Raw genomic sequence first — 12,439 nt, 5'->3', positions numbered from 1 at the left:
CATGGTGCCATATCTAGTAACCTCGCCAAGCAGCGGTGGTACATTTTCATCAGGGCACCGCACATATATTATGTCGTCGGCATAGAATGTGAGCAACAGTGGTCCCGTCTTGAATTGTAAGCCACAGTGGCTGTGCTTACTCTGTAAATGGCGCACCAACGGGTCTAGGGCCAGTATAAAAAGGAGGGGGGACAGGGGGCATCCCTGCCGCATCCCACGGATAAGAGGGAATGCCCTAGTCCGTGTGCCATTGAGGCGGATGCAGGCCGTCGGCTGGGTGTACAACAGTCTGATCACTGCCAAAAAACGTTCAGGGATACCCAGGGCGCGAATGGTGGCATATAGGAATGGCCATTCCAGTGAATCGAATGCCTTTTCGGCATCCAACCGCACCGCTACAGCTGGTAAAGTCGGTTCAAGCCTATTAAGAGTGGTGAACAGTGTGCGTGTGTTCAGGGCCGTGGATTTATGCGGAATAAAGCCCAATTGCGCCGGGGAGATGTGTTGCTCAACAATCAATGCAAGCCTGATGGCAATTACTTTAGCAAAGATTTTATTGTCAAAGTTCAATAGTGACAAGGGCCTGTATGAGGAGCATTTCAAATGGTCTTTACCGGGTTTAGGTATTAAAATTATGACTGCCTTTCCTTAGAGTGGGCGGAAGTATCCCCTTATATACTGCCTCCTGGAAAACGTCAATAAGATGGGGGACTAACAGATCTTTATACTTTTTATAGAAACAGCCCATAAAACCGTCCAACCCAGGCGCTTTGGTGCCATCAAGCGCGTCAATAGCATCCGAAATCTCCCCCTCCGTGAAGGAGCCAGGAACTCCTGATGTACCTTGCCCAACGAGGAGAGGGAAACCTCGTCAAGGTACTCCTGGCAGTCCTCCAGGGTTGAGTCAGTCCTAGAGGTGTATAGTTCCATATAATATTTCAGCACCTCACGCAACACTCCCACATTCCCTGTTATCCGCTCCCCGGAGCCGCCAGTAAATGCAGCTATGTATGTGGCTTTTCGAGTGTATTCCATCAGCCGTGCCAGTGTCCTGCCGGGCCGTTCTCCCTCCCCGTACCTACAAGCTATGGCGTATTTACCCAGAAATTTGGCTTTTCTGTCCGCTGCTTCATTGAACTCAGTGAATCCTGTCCTTAGATTCAGACGGCTACCACATGAAGGGCGAGTAGTGTGCACTTGTGACGACTATTACTGCTTCTGGTAGTGTTTGAGGAGTGTGCGTTGCTGAGGTTTGACTTTTTCACCACAAGGGGGTTAGCAGTCGCCTCATATTTTCCTTGAGGCCAGGGCGGAAGGCCCGCTGTGGACATGTTCAATGATGGGCAGGTCTTATTCGTTAAAAAACAACACTGCAGGCATAAAATAAGTCCTCTTCCTCCTCTTGTGAAGATGGTGCTCTGCTTCCCAAATGAGACCATCCCGATGTTGCAGGGCATTCACTGTGAAGATAAGATCTCCTCCCACAGAAAATGCAGACACCTTCTAACAGTATGCTGGAAAACTTGCTTTTTATTACTTAGTTGTGTGAAGCAGATGCTTTAGCCTTAGAACGTTTGTGGTACTTCCTATGCCTCAGTACCTTTCTTTGCACTTTGTAGGCATTATTGGATTGATTTTTTCAACTTAATCTATTTGGTCATTATGATCAAATTGTAAATCTTGTATTTTAAACATTGCATGTTACAAATAAAGTTAATACACAAGAGCTATGCTATATTTTACTATTAAATAGGCAGCCACAAGTGCAGTTACCTTGCAGACAACATGGTCAGGATTTGAATGGTGCAGCAGGTGCAGTAGCACCAGGCCCAAAAGTAGTCAGAACTTCTGTAAACACATAATAATGCTATATTTGACTACTAAACAGGCAGTCACAATTGCAGTTACCTTGCAGTTAAAAGGGACTTGATTTGAATGCGCAGGATCAATCAAAAGTTCTAGGTAGCCCAATAAACATCTGAAATTGCTATGTTTTAGTACTCATCAGGCAGCCACAAGTGCAGTTATCTAGCAAGCGCTAGGCTCACAATTGCAATAGTGCAGAAGGTGTTGTGGCACCGGGGCCACAAATTTTCATTACTTCACTAAACACCAAATATTGTTATATTTTAGAACTTAATAGGCGGTCACAAGTGCAGTTATCTAGCAAGTGCTAGGGTCATGATTTTAATAGTGCAGCAGGTGCAGTGGCACCAGGACCAAAAGCTCAAGGCACCCCACTAAAACTGATTACTGCTGTATTTTACTACTAAACAGGCAGTCACAAGTGCACTTACCTTGCAAACAGGGTCATGATTTTAATGGCACAGCAGGTGCAGTGGCACCGGGCTAAAAAGTTGTCAGAACTCCTCTAAACACATAATATTGCTATTACTTAATTCTATTAGTTGTCTTTCATTTTTCAAAATCTTGCTATTACTTACCTGCACTATGCCACTAGTAACAGCACAATATATTGCATTTTTGTACATTAACATGTCATAACACTTTAATGTTCTTTCTGTAACATATATTGTACAACTACTCAGCAAGCTACAAAAAAACCACCAAGGAAGAAGAGTGCGTGACACATGGCATGTAAAAGTGGCTCAAGCTACGGATATAAAATTAATTGCCCCTCGAGGAAGCACCCATTAATGCACTGTGGGGCGTTTTTCAACTTGTCAATTTTTCTTTCATGTGGTGGCCCCAAATTTAACAGGGGACACCACTAACAATGTTGTGGGGGCTGCAGGAGGCACTGCAGCCCACCTCGTAACTTTTCATGGCAGACCCTATGTTTCTGGGGGTCACAGAATTTATGAGCCCCCACCACACACCACCCAACACCCCTCCTAGGATTTTCATCACTATGTGAAGAATGCCTACAGCTGGAGCTTTTGCATTTAAACTGGGAGTGCTGCGCCTTCTAGGGGCTGATTTTATGGCTGCATTTTATGTAGCCTGAAGATGTATAAAACTAAAAATGTTAAAAAGACAGACCCGTTACGATCATTTCAAATGCTTTATTGACGGCATAAAAGAGACAGAGTTTCATCAATGTTGAAATGCTTTGACAATTACTGATGGTATTTATACAGGTTATGGATTACAATAAAATGATGGAGGTTTTTAACATCAGGATTATTTGTGCACCGTTGACAAAGCGAATAGTCTTCCCTCATATGCTGTTGTGAAGATCCCTCTGACAAAGCCATTATGCCCAAGATATTTAAAGGTAACCCCCCCCTCCAGACTGTGATGTGCTATCTGGTGTAGGTGAGAAGGTATTGTGATTTTGGGAGTCATGAGCTACCGGGGTCAAATGTGATTTCATAATGTCATCTAAGGTATTTTCAATCTGCCTGATGAATATATTTGTAAATTAATGCGTAGTATTTAGCAGTTTGTGTGCAATAAATGTACTTTTCCTTTACAAAGAAAAAGCACTGACTGGACAATCATTTATTGAGTGTTTTTATTGCGAGCCAGCGAACAGTGATTACTAGCCAACACCACTCCCCTGTAGTAGGCCTTGGACTGCTCTGTTTCGCTACCTGAGAGTCAAGGGCGACAATGGGGTGCTTGGTTCCCAGTAAGGGGAAACTGGGAACCTATTACTTACACAGGCCTCACATCCTGCACAACTAATAACCCGATTTCTTACTAAGCTAAATTGCAAATTCATAATGTACTTCTTAGGACATCACAATACGTATACCAATAAATAATACCTGAAACAAACGTTAAGTAACACATACCAATAAATACTACATATATGGTCCTTTTTATTTCATAGAGGTAATGGTAATGTGGTATGTAATCCCAGCTGTAAGATAATTCACAACATATGTGATTACATCTTCACATAAAGAGTAAGGTCATGAGGGTTCCGTTAGGGTCCTAGTTATGGTTTACATGGTGTGTTACTGAGTGTGTATATTGCAACCCTTACCATAACCATAACTTGCATATTTCAGTGTTTATTCAGTTTTAATTTGTACCAATAACTGCATTGCCAGTTTTTTCAGTGCAACTGTTTTTTTAACGTACTTTTAGAAGTTATAACGAAAGCTAACCATAACTTAACTCAAACCTTTGATCTTTTTGCCTCGATGAAGCACCGGCCCCAAAGACACATCAGATGATGGTGGCAGATGAGCCATCTATTAAGTAATGTCATCCACATAGAGATACCGCCTGAGGGACTGAATATATTGCAACGTTTTATTGTTACTTCATAGTATAGACTTAAATACCCTGGGGAGGAGGGTAACCCATAGTTCTAAATATATACATTTATTCTTCATAAATTATCAGATTTTTTTAAAGAAAACAGTAAGTAGATACAGGCTACACATACATAAATACACTAAAAGATGATACAAATGTACAATGTAAACATGATTGAAAAATAAAAACAAATTGGGCTTTGAGTTTCCCAATTCGCAAATATGCAGTAGAAATGATATCTAGTAACAGTCCAAACGATTCCAGTCCTCTCAATAATTCATCAGGTCTTTGTAGGCCCGACAGCTATTCTGGTTTTCCTGCATATTAAGGTTGTGTCTTTTTACAGCATGATCCGCCTGTTAACCAGGCTTAGGGGCCGGTTATAATGGCGGGCGGATCTCCACTGCCCGCAAGGCGGTGGCGATCTGCCCGCCAAAGTCACCGCTCGCCCTCTATTTACCTCTGCCATATTACGATGGCGGGGGGGACCCCGGCGGATGGAAAGACCGTCTGCCGGTCGATTCGCCGACTGGGCGGAAAACGGGCATGATATGGTAGCGGTGTCTGCAAGACACCGCCGTCCATATTATGGTGCAGGTGGTCTTTCACCTTTCCATGGCGGCATTGCCGCCATGGAAAGGCAAGAGGTCTTTGCTGTTGAGGGCCCGTAGCGGGCCCCCAGGGTGTTGGGGGGGTGCACACGTGGGGTACCTACGGTACCCCCCTGCATTTGCATGCACAACATGGCAGGCACCGCGCGGTGCCCGTCACATTGTACATTCAAATGCACAACTTGCATTTTTAACCTTGCAGCGTTGCTGCTTGCAGCACCGCCCGCCGCAATGTTAAAAATCCGGGATTCGCCCGCCAGTGTGGCGGGCGCATCCTAATTTCCACAGCGGGACCGCCGCACCTATGGCGGGCGGTCCCTTTAGCCGTTGCGGTGGAGGGCGGACTTTGTCCACCTGCCATCGCAATCGACCCCTTAGTTTCTAGGACCAAAGCTTCATCACAATGCATTGTGGCAGTTAATATGGAACAGAACTGTGGCCACAAATAGATAATGATAGTTAATACCTTGTAGTATCACATCCTGCACACTGCTGAAGGGCTCTAGCATCATGTTATGTGCTGGGACCCCTGGTCACCTCTCACAAATCCAACATCCTCCCATCAGTACATTATCCATGTTTAACTTCCTTGAAAGGATCTTTAATAGTAACACCACTTGTTTGTACTGGAGGGCTGGGTTATGTGCTTTAAATTACTTCACATTGTGCTGGTTTGGTGCAGATGTATCTCCGAATATGGTAACACTTGGCGCTGCTGAAACCCACATGATTTAGATAGACGCAATCTGAGTCCCCAGTTATGCCAGTCCTAAAAATAAAAAATAAAACAAAAGTCAAAATGTTAGTACAATGTTCAAAATGTTCACAAAAATTTTTTTTTTTCACAACTACATTGATATATGCATCTACATTTACAGACTCCGGATATAACACCTATTAGACACCTGCCAAGGTGCGGCAACTCCTCGTGGGAAAATAAAAGACGGACAAAGAGGACATCCAGGATTAAACTGGTCATCAAGTGCTGGCAGCAGGGATACGGTCTGTCAGACTAAGGGAGAAATTGGGACCAGTTGGGGAGGTGAGTGGTGACCTTCACAGACAGCCCAGAGAGTCCATTGGTTACAATAGTGTTCCTTGGCTCGCGTTTGGTGAATAGGCCAGATCAGCAAGGCACCCTTACCAGAAAAGTGGTGGTGTTGTGTGTATATAAGCTACCAATCAGCAGCTACAATGAAAACAAAAACACCAATATGACTGGCCTATTTATTATACATGATTGCACACAAGCAAAACACTTTAAAATCACACAATGTCTTGCACATACATACCCACTTAATCCAGTCTCTTACATACATACAAACTCACAAGCAAGCACAATGCCCTTCCACACATACCAACAATGCTACAAGTAGAAATTCTAAAATGGGTATATTAAATAGGGGTGGCTGATAAATACTGCTCTGCCCGAGGAATTTGGCCACTTTGCGTTACCCTTGTAATGAGAGTTTCTGCCAACCGCCATGTGGCAGAGTTTCTTGTGCCTGGCTTGCCAACAGTAAGTTGCCAAGTGAGAATTGGCATCCCCTAGCACAATTTTCGGGCACAAGGAGGGCACCCAGCGAGATTTTCTCGTTGCAGGCAGTCACGACCATTCACAGTGAGAAATCTGCTGCTCGAGTAGAAAATCTACTCGAGCTGCAGCAAAGAAGCAGTGCCCTCTGGTGCACCGGGTGGTGCCGTTTGTGCAGGTCAGAACAAAGTTCAAGTGCTAAAAATCAGAGTGATGTGCAGATTTCCACCCGTTGGTGGAACTCAGCAGAATCTCGCTGTGTTTCCATGTAACACCGTGGAATTTCCGCGAGTGACACTTCCAGCCACCCCTACTATTAATGGCAATGAGGCAGTTTTAGGCTCATAAGCAAGTCTACCATGACCCAATCCCTTCTTACAATTCTTGAGATGTGCAATAAATGTATCATTGAGAAATAAATAAAAAGGAAAGAGTAAGACAGAAGTGGGAGGCTGGATGTAAAACTGGCACACATTAAAGATTTAAGAGCGCAGAGAAGTACACAAACAACAACAGATAAAAGTAAATTGAAAACACAACATGGGAAGAAACAGAGCCCTGTATCTATATTAAAAAATAAATACATTTAAAAAAAGAAGTACAGAAAAGGGAACTATGAGAAGAAACCTGGGATACCAAGAAATAATCACAATCTGCTAATTTAAAAAACTGCAAGAAAAAGGCCACAATCCAGAAAAGGGAAAGCCAACAATAAAGAGAAACGACACAAGATGTGTAGTACGGTGAGGATGAAACAGAAAACATTTGGAGAAAGAGCGATGCCACATTGATTCAGAGGCTCCAGAAATACTGCAGTCTATCTTTGTAGAACACTCAAGAAAACCAATGGCTGAAAGGCTGAGCCAAAGCCTTTTACCTTATTACTATAGGGATGTGTTCTTTTTTGTATAATTAAAGCCTGACAGACATGAACTCTTACCAACGTGTTGTGAAAGGTCACAAATTTCACTCCCAACAGGATTAACTCCGAATTCGGCTTTCCAAGGGCGACAAACTGAGCACCATTAAATAGGAATTGCAAGATAAGATTAGTTCCTCCTTAGCCAATGCAGGGGTGCCCTAAAGGTGGACCTTTGAGGCTAATAATCCTGTCGTCGAAAGATCTGAAATTCAGATCATGATGCCCTCACACACCCATTAGGGTGTCATGCTTCATCATATGGCGCTCCTCGTCAGGCTGGCGCAGCAATGCCTGACGGGCCTAGGGGCTCTTTTACGGAGATCTTTTTATCTGAGGCTGCCGTAGAGATGAGTGCAAGTGAGGAGCTACCTAACAGTGTAACTAGTGAAGGGTGGGAGTGGTGATTAAAATAGGCTCTGGAACCCAAAGAACAGGTTTTATAGGAAGTAGGTACCAGGTCTAGCTAAAAGCAGTGGTGCTATCATATGGTCATCAAGTACCAGGAAAGCTACTAATAGGGTGTGGTCAACATGTTTCGTGCCCTGTGGTCCCCGAAGTCGGGCGGCACTTCGTCAGGACCAGAAGTGACTGTGGTATGCCCCTGTCTAGGGCTTAGGGTTTCCCTCTAGTAGGGTATGACCTGGTGCACTTGGCTGGTTTTAATTTTCATACATGCTAGTTTTATGTATGGTATGTTTCATGCTCATTTCACGTACGTGATGCTTTTATTGTACTTTTTTACTGAAGGAGATAAACTTCTGTTTTGATACTGTTGTCTGATTTTAAAAAGGGAAGGGAAAATGTAGTGTTCAGTGTAGTGTTCCATGCCATGGTGTCATGATGCACTATATGCCATTTCTGTGAGGTCATGGTGTTCTGTGTTAGAATGTGAGGAGTCCCTCGTATGAGCAACACCAGTTACTGGTGGGTGGTTGATAGAACAAAACGCTTCTTTAGTGCGGTACCCGTAATGATGAATAAACCTATGTTTATCCTCATCACCGCTCGAGTGATTGATACAGATTACAACCCTATTGAATCCACCCAGAGGAAAGGCTAGATCGGGGAAAGTTTGCATTATTCCTAGGCCCTGGTAAGTGACACCATTTGTGCCAGCGACAGCTTTGCGCCTATCCAAGACAGGAACCATAGATCTATATCTATGCACCACCACTGCTGATGACAATCTACCCCCACAGCGTCCATGCCCTTAGATACAGAGATGAGATGAGCAACAATTGAAGTAAAAGAGGCAGTGTTGGCTCCTCCTTTAAGGCGGAGGAGCATCGCCCCACTGCTTCAGCTGCAAGCTGAATGCAAAAAATAAAATGATAACGTTAATTATTATCATTTTGTTTTTTGCATTCATCTTGCAGCTGAAGTCAGGCAGGTGGGGCTGGGCTCCCCCGCATCACATGGGGAGAGTGGTAACTGCACCTAAAGTGCACATGATGCTTTGACTGGCCGGTCAAAGCACTATGCGCCCTCTGCATGTTCTCCATGCAGGCCACATTACAGCCTGGGTGAGGACATGCAAAGCCTGCCAGTCCCCCGTCTGAGCGGGTTGTATGACGTTACAAAGCATTCCGTTGCAACGGATGCCTTTTCCACGCATGCGTTACAACGTGAATACCATTACCACGCATATCCTTTACCACGAAAATGCCTTTACCACGCATACCTTTACAACGATGTTCGTTGTAAAACTATGCATGATAATGGCATATTCATGGTAAAGGTTTTCTCCGATCCCTGCCCCAATTCCTTACATGTTTCCTTGTGCCCTCCTTTTTTATAATACCCCTTCCTTGTACCCCTGTGCGACCCTCTGCCCCCATTCCTTCTATGAATTACCCCTGTCCGTAACACTAAAAATCTTGCCCAGCACGATTCCCCCACCAACAAATCCTATCAAATACCCCTCCCCTGAACCCTAAAAATGTACCCTTGCACGACACCACATCCTCATTCCTTTATTTTTTTTTACTTAAATCCTCCTTACCTCTCTACGTTCTCTCCACTCCAAGCACTTCCATTTTGCGTTGCACGTCGTAAAGAGGAAGCGGAAGTGTGTTTCTGTTTCCTCTAACGACGCCGATTGTCTACATCCTTTTTCTTCAGAATCCGAAAACGACGGAGACAGGTGCATTTTTTGGGGGGGGAGGAAGCCCCCCAAGCCCCCTTTTTTAATTTTACCTTTAACACACATGCCTTTACTACGTGTCTCGTAGTAAAGGAATGCGTGGTAAAGGCTATTCGTGGTAACCATGCATGCGTTGTAAAGCATGCGCGGAAACGGCCACGTTGTAGTGGCTGTTTCCCGTCTGAGCGCCAAACCATGGCGTTCAAACCAATCACAACGCTGCTACGGCAGCGTTGTGATTGTTCAGGGGATTCCTACAGGCTGTGTGCTTCCTGACGAGTGGAGAGGAGGACGGAGAATGAAGAGTCAGCGGTCAACGGAGAAAAGGTAAGTGCATTTTTTAAATTATCATTTCCCTCCCCTCTCTCCATCCTCCACCCCCATCCCCCCTTGTCGGTAGCACCTGCTACTGAAAAGAGACAGAGTAATATCGAACTTGAAAGTTTTAGTCCAATTAAATGCACTGTAGAAACTGGGGAAGCAGACTGGCAGTGAGAAATCAATGTCACTAGGATAGTGCACTTTTACTTCTACCCACTCATTCCTCCCCCTCTGAATCAGTACCAAAGCAGTGCCCTGTATGGAACGCGGGTCTGAGGAATGGACTTGCAAAAGAGAGAATAACGACCCTCTCTCGATCTGAAATTCAATTAGGCCCAGATAAAATGTACATTTACGCCAGCATGTTCTGAAATTTTGCACTTGCTGAGTGAAATACCACCGTATGCACGCCGTATGTGGCAAGATTTTAATGCAAACGCTCAGGAGCAAAGTGAGCGCCCAGAGTGGGGGCACGTGCTGCTCACTGCACTTGTATTTTTTCATGCAATTTTTCACCTCGAAACGCGTTCTCCTGTCAAACATTAATGCATTTACTGCTAAAAGAAAAATTTGAATTTCATATAAATTACGTGTTATATGCAATATTTCAATCAATCAATCAGAACATTTGTAAAGCGCACTACTTAACCGTGAGGGTCTCAAGGTGCTGGGGGGGGGGGGGGGGGGAGGAGGGAATGCTGCTACTGCTCGAAAAGCCAGGTCTTGAGGAGTCTTCTGAAGGTCAGCAGGTCTTGGGTCTGCCGTAGGGGGATGGGGAGGGTGTTCCAGATCTTATTTCACAAAAGAGGATTACACACCCTCCTGTAATCAATGCATACTGCAACATGACAGCTGCCCAAACCAGGAACACCACAGCACAGCGCCACAGTCAGTCCCTTTGCTCTAGTTTTCTTGGTCATGGCATAAAGTTTACTACAGAGGGCTATTGTAAGGTGTACTAAACGATGCCAATACTTGTGGATAAATTGGAGATTACTTAATATAACACCTCGTGCGACAAGACTCTAGTGGTAACGGACCACTAGTACTAAACAGCATTCTGCACTCAAAGGTCTATGACACCACAAAGCTGTCCTAGGCAGATATCGAACTTTTCCTCCCTTCAATAAATAATCTCTATAGATGAACTATAACTTAAACATGCTACACTTATAGAAAGTTAAACATTTTACACATATACATACTAAGTGCTTTTCGCTTCAAAACTTATACTTTAGTACACTGCTTACTTTTTTCTACAATATAGCAACTTAATTCACAATCTTTTAAATATGAAGAACTAGTAGTTTTCCGTACAGTTCTTCTGCTACCTTTTAAATGATACTGATTGAGATTCTGAAGGATTCTCTTTGTCCTCCAAATTAATTTTCTAGCATTACATGGCTTTTATTCCAAATTCTTCCATGTTTTACCTTAACGCCATTCATGATACATTGCGTCACTTGTATAGGTTTAGAATATTATGACCAAGACATGCACCGACTGAAGCCATGACTCAAACCCAATCCCCCACCTTTAACACGCTAGGTTTTACTTTTTTTCTTTCACAGTGAGTTTTTTTCCCTGTACCCTCATTTCATGATCCCTCTACACCCCAGTTCCATTGTACTTAACACCTTTGTCCCAATCCATCCAACTCTGAAACAAGATAGTGTTTGAGGGCCTCCTTTTGAACAACTCAAATGGGGATTTTCCAGGACTTTCTGCAGACTCCACATATTATTCCCAACGTGCCCACAATCAAAATAGCGGCGTTTTCAAAATGCAAAAGAAAAATGGCTGTCTACTCTAACATTGCACGTCATGCAGTAAACAGCACGTAATATTTTCGATAACCCGCAGACAGGTAGCAGAATCTTCAACATGCACTCTCTCAATATGGCCACTCCCTCTTGAACACTAGACCGGTGACACAGAACACGCGATACTTGTTGCATAGGTCAGCTCAATCCTCCTCAGCCAGCCCGATCCTTTGCAGTCTTCATCTGCATTTGAACAGGCACAGATGAACGAGCCCTCAAACTCCTCAGCCATAAATACGTGCATCTTCTACCGAACACCTTCCAAATTCCTGGACGCAGTGAACATAAGCGGACGATCCAACTGTAAGTCCACTTTCATTTCTCTCGGTGGCGTAGCTACAGTTTTTGCCATCCGGTGCAGTCCTTGAGTTTGCCGCCCACTGATGGCCAGTGCAGGTAAGAGGGGGGGGGGGGTTAGGTTTGGGGGTAGGTTTGCCGACAAGCCCCCCCACCCCCCAAAAAACAAGCATTGGCATAGCCAATAGGTCTCGCCTTTGGGACGTTATATTTGTTTACCCATGCAACAGTTGATGTTGTTGCACCAAGGATATTGTGCTGCATAACTAAATACTTATAAGGTCCCAAAAGCGAGACCTATTGGCTATGCCAATGCTTGATGGGTCTTGGTAAGAGTGAAATGACGAGGATCCACTAAAGACTACTTTGGTGGGTTCCAGATGGCTAGATTACTGTAAGGACGTGAGGACTGGGCGCCACTAAATATGAGATTGCTGCTCTTGGCGACAGATAAGTAATCTGAACTAACGACTAAGGTGACTGACGTCTGCTAGAGAGTGAAATATCTGGGCTTCACTAAAGCGCAAAATGGCTAGGCTCAACAGAAGGTTGTGA

General features: G+C 44.3%; 1 protein-coding gene across 3 annotated transcripts in view; it reads right to left on the bottom strand.

Annotated features, from left to right (window-relative positions):
- Positions 1 to 3,029: 3,029 nt before the first annotated feature.
- Positions 3,030 to 12,439, bottom strand: part of LOC146812939 (uncharacterized) — a 280,949-nt gene continuing 271,539 nt past the window's right edge. For all 3 annotated transcript variants that reach the window (XM_085619981.1, XM_085619982.1, XM_085619983.1), the window contains exon 7: positions 3,030 to 5,613. In XM_085619981.1, coding sequence (XP_085476107.1) covers positions 5,493 to 5,613 — 121 coding nt within the window. In that variant the 3' untranslated portion in view covers positions 3,030 to 5,492. The remainder of the gene's footprint in view (positions 5,614 to 12,439) is intronic.

Source organism: Triturus cristatus, chromosome 7, assembly GCF_964204655.1.
Source record: "Triturus cristatus chromosome 7, aTriCri1.1, whole genome shotgun sequence".
In the NCBI taxonomy this organism is placed as follows: Eukaryota; Metazoa; Chordata; class Amphibia; order Caudata; family Salamandridae; genus Triturus; species Triturus cristatus.
The sequence above is the reverse complement of the archived record's forward strand: the minus strand, read 5'-3'. Positions and strand labels throughout refer to the sequence as shown.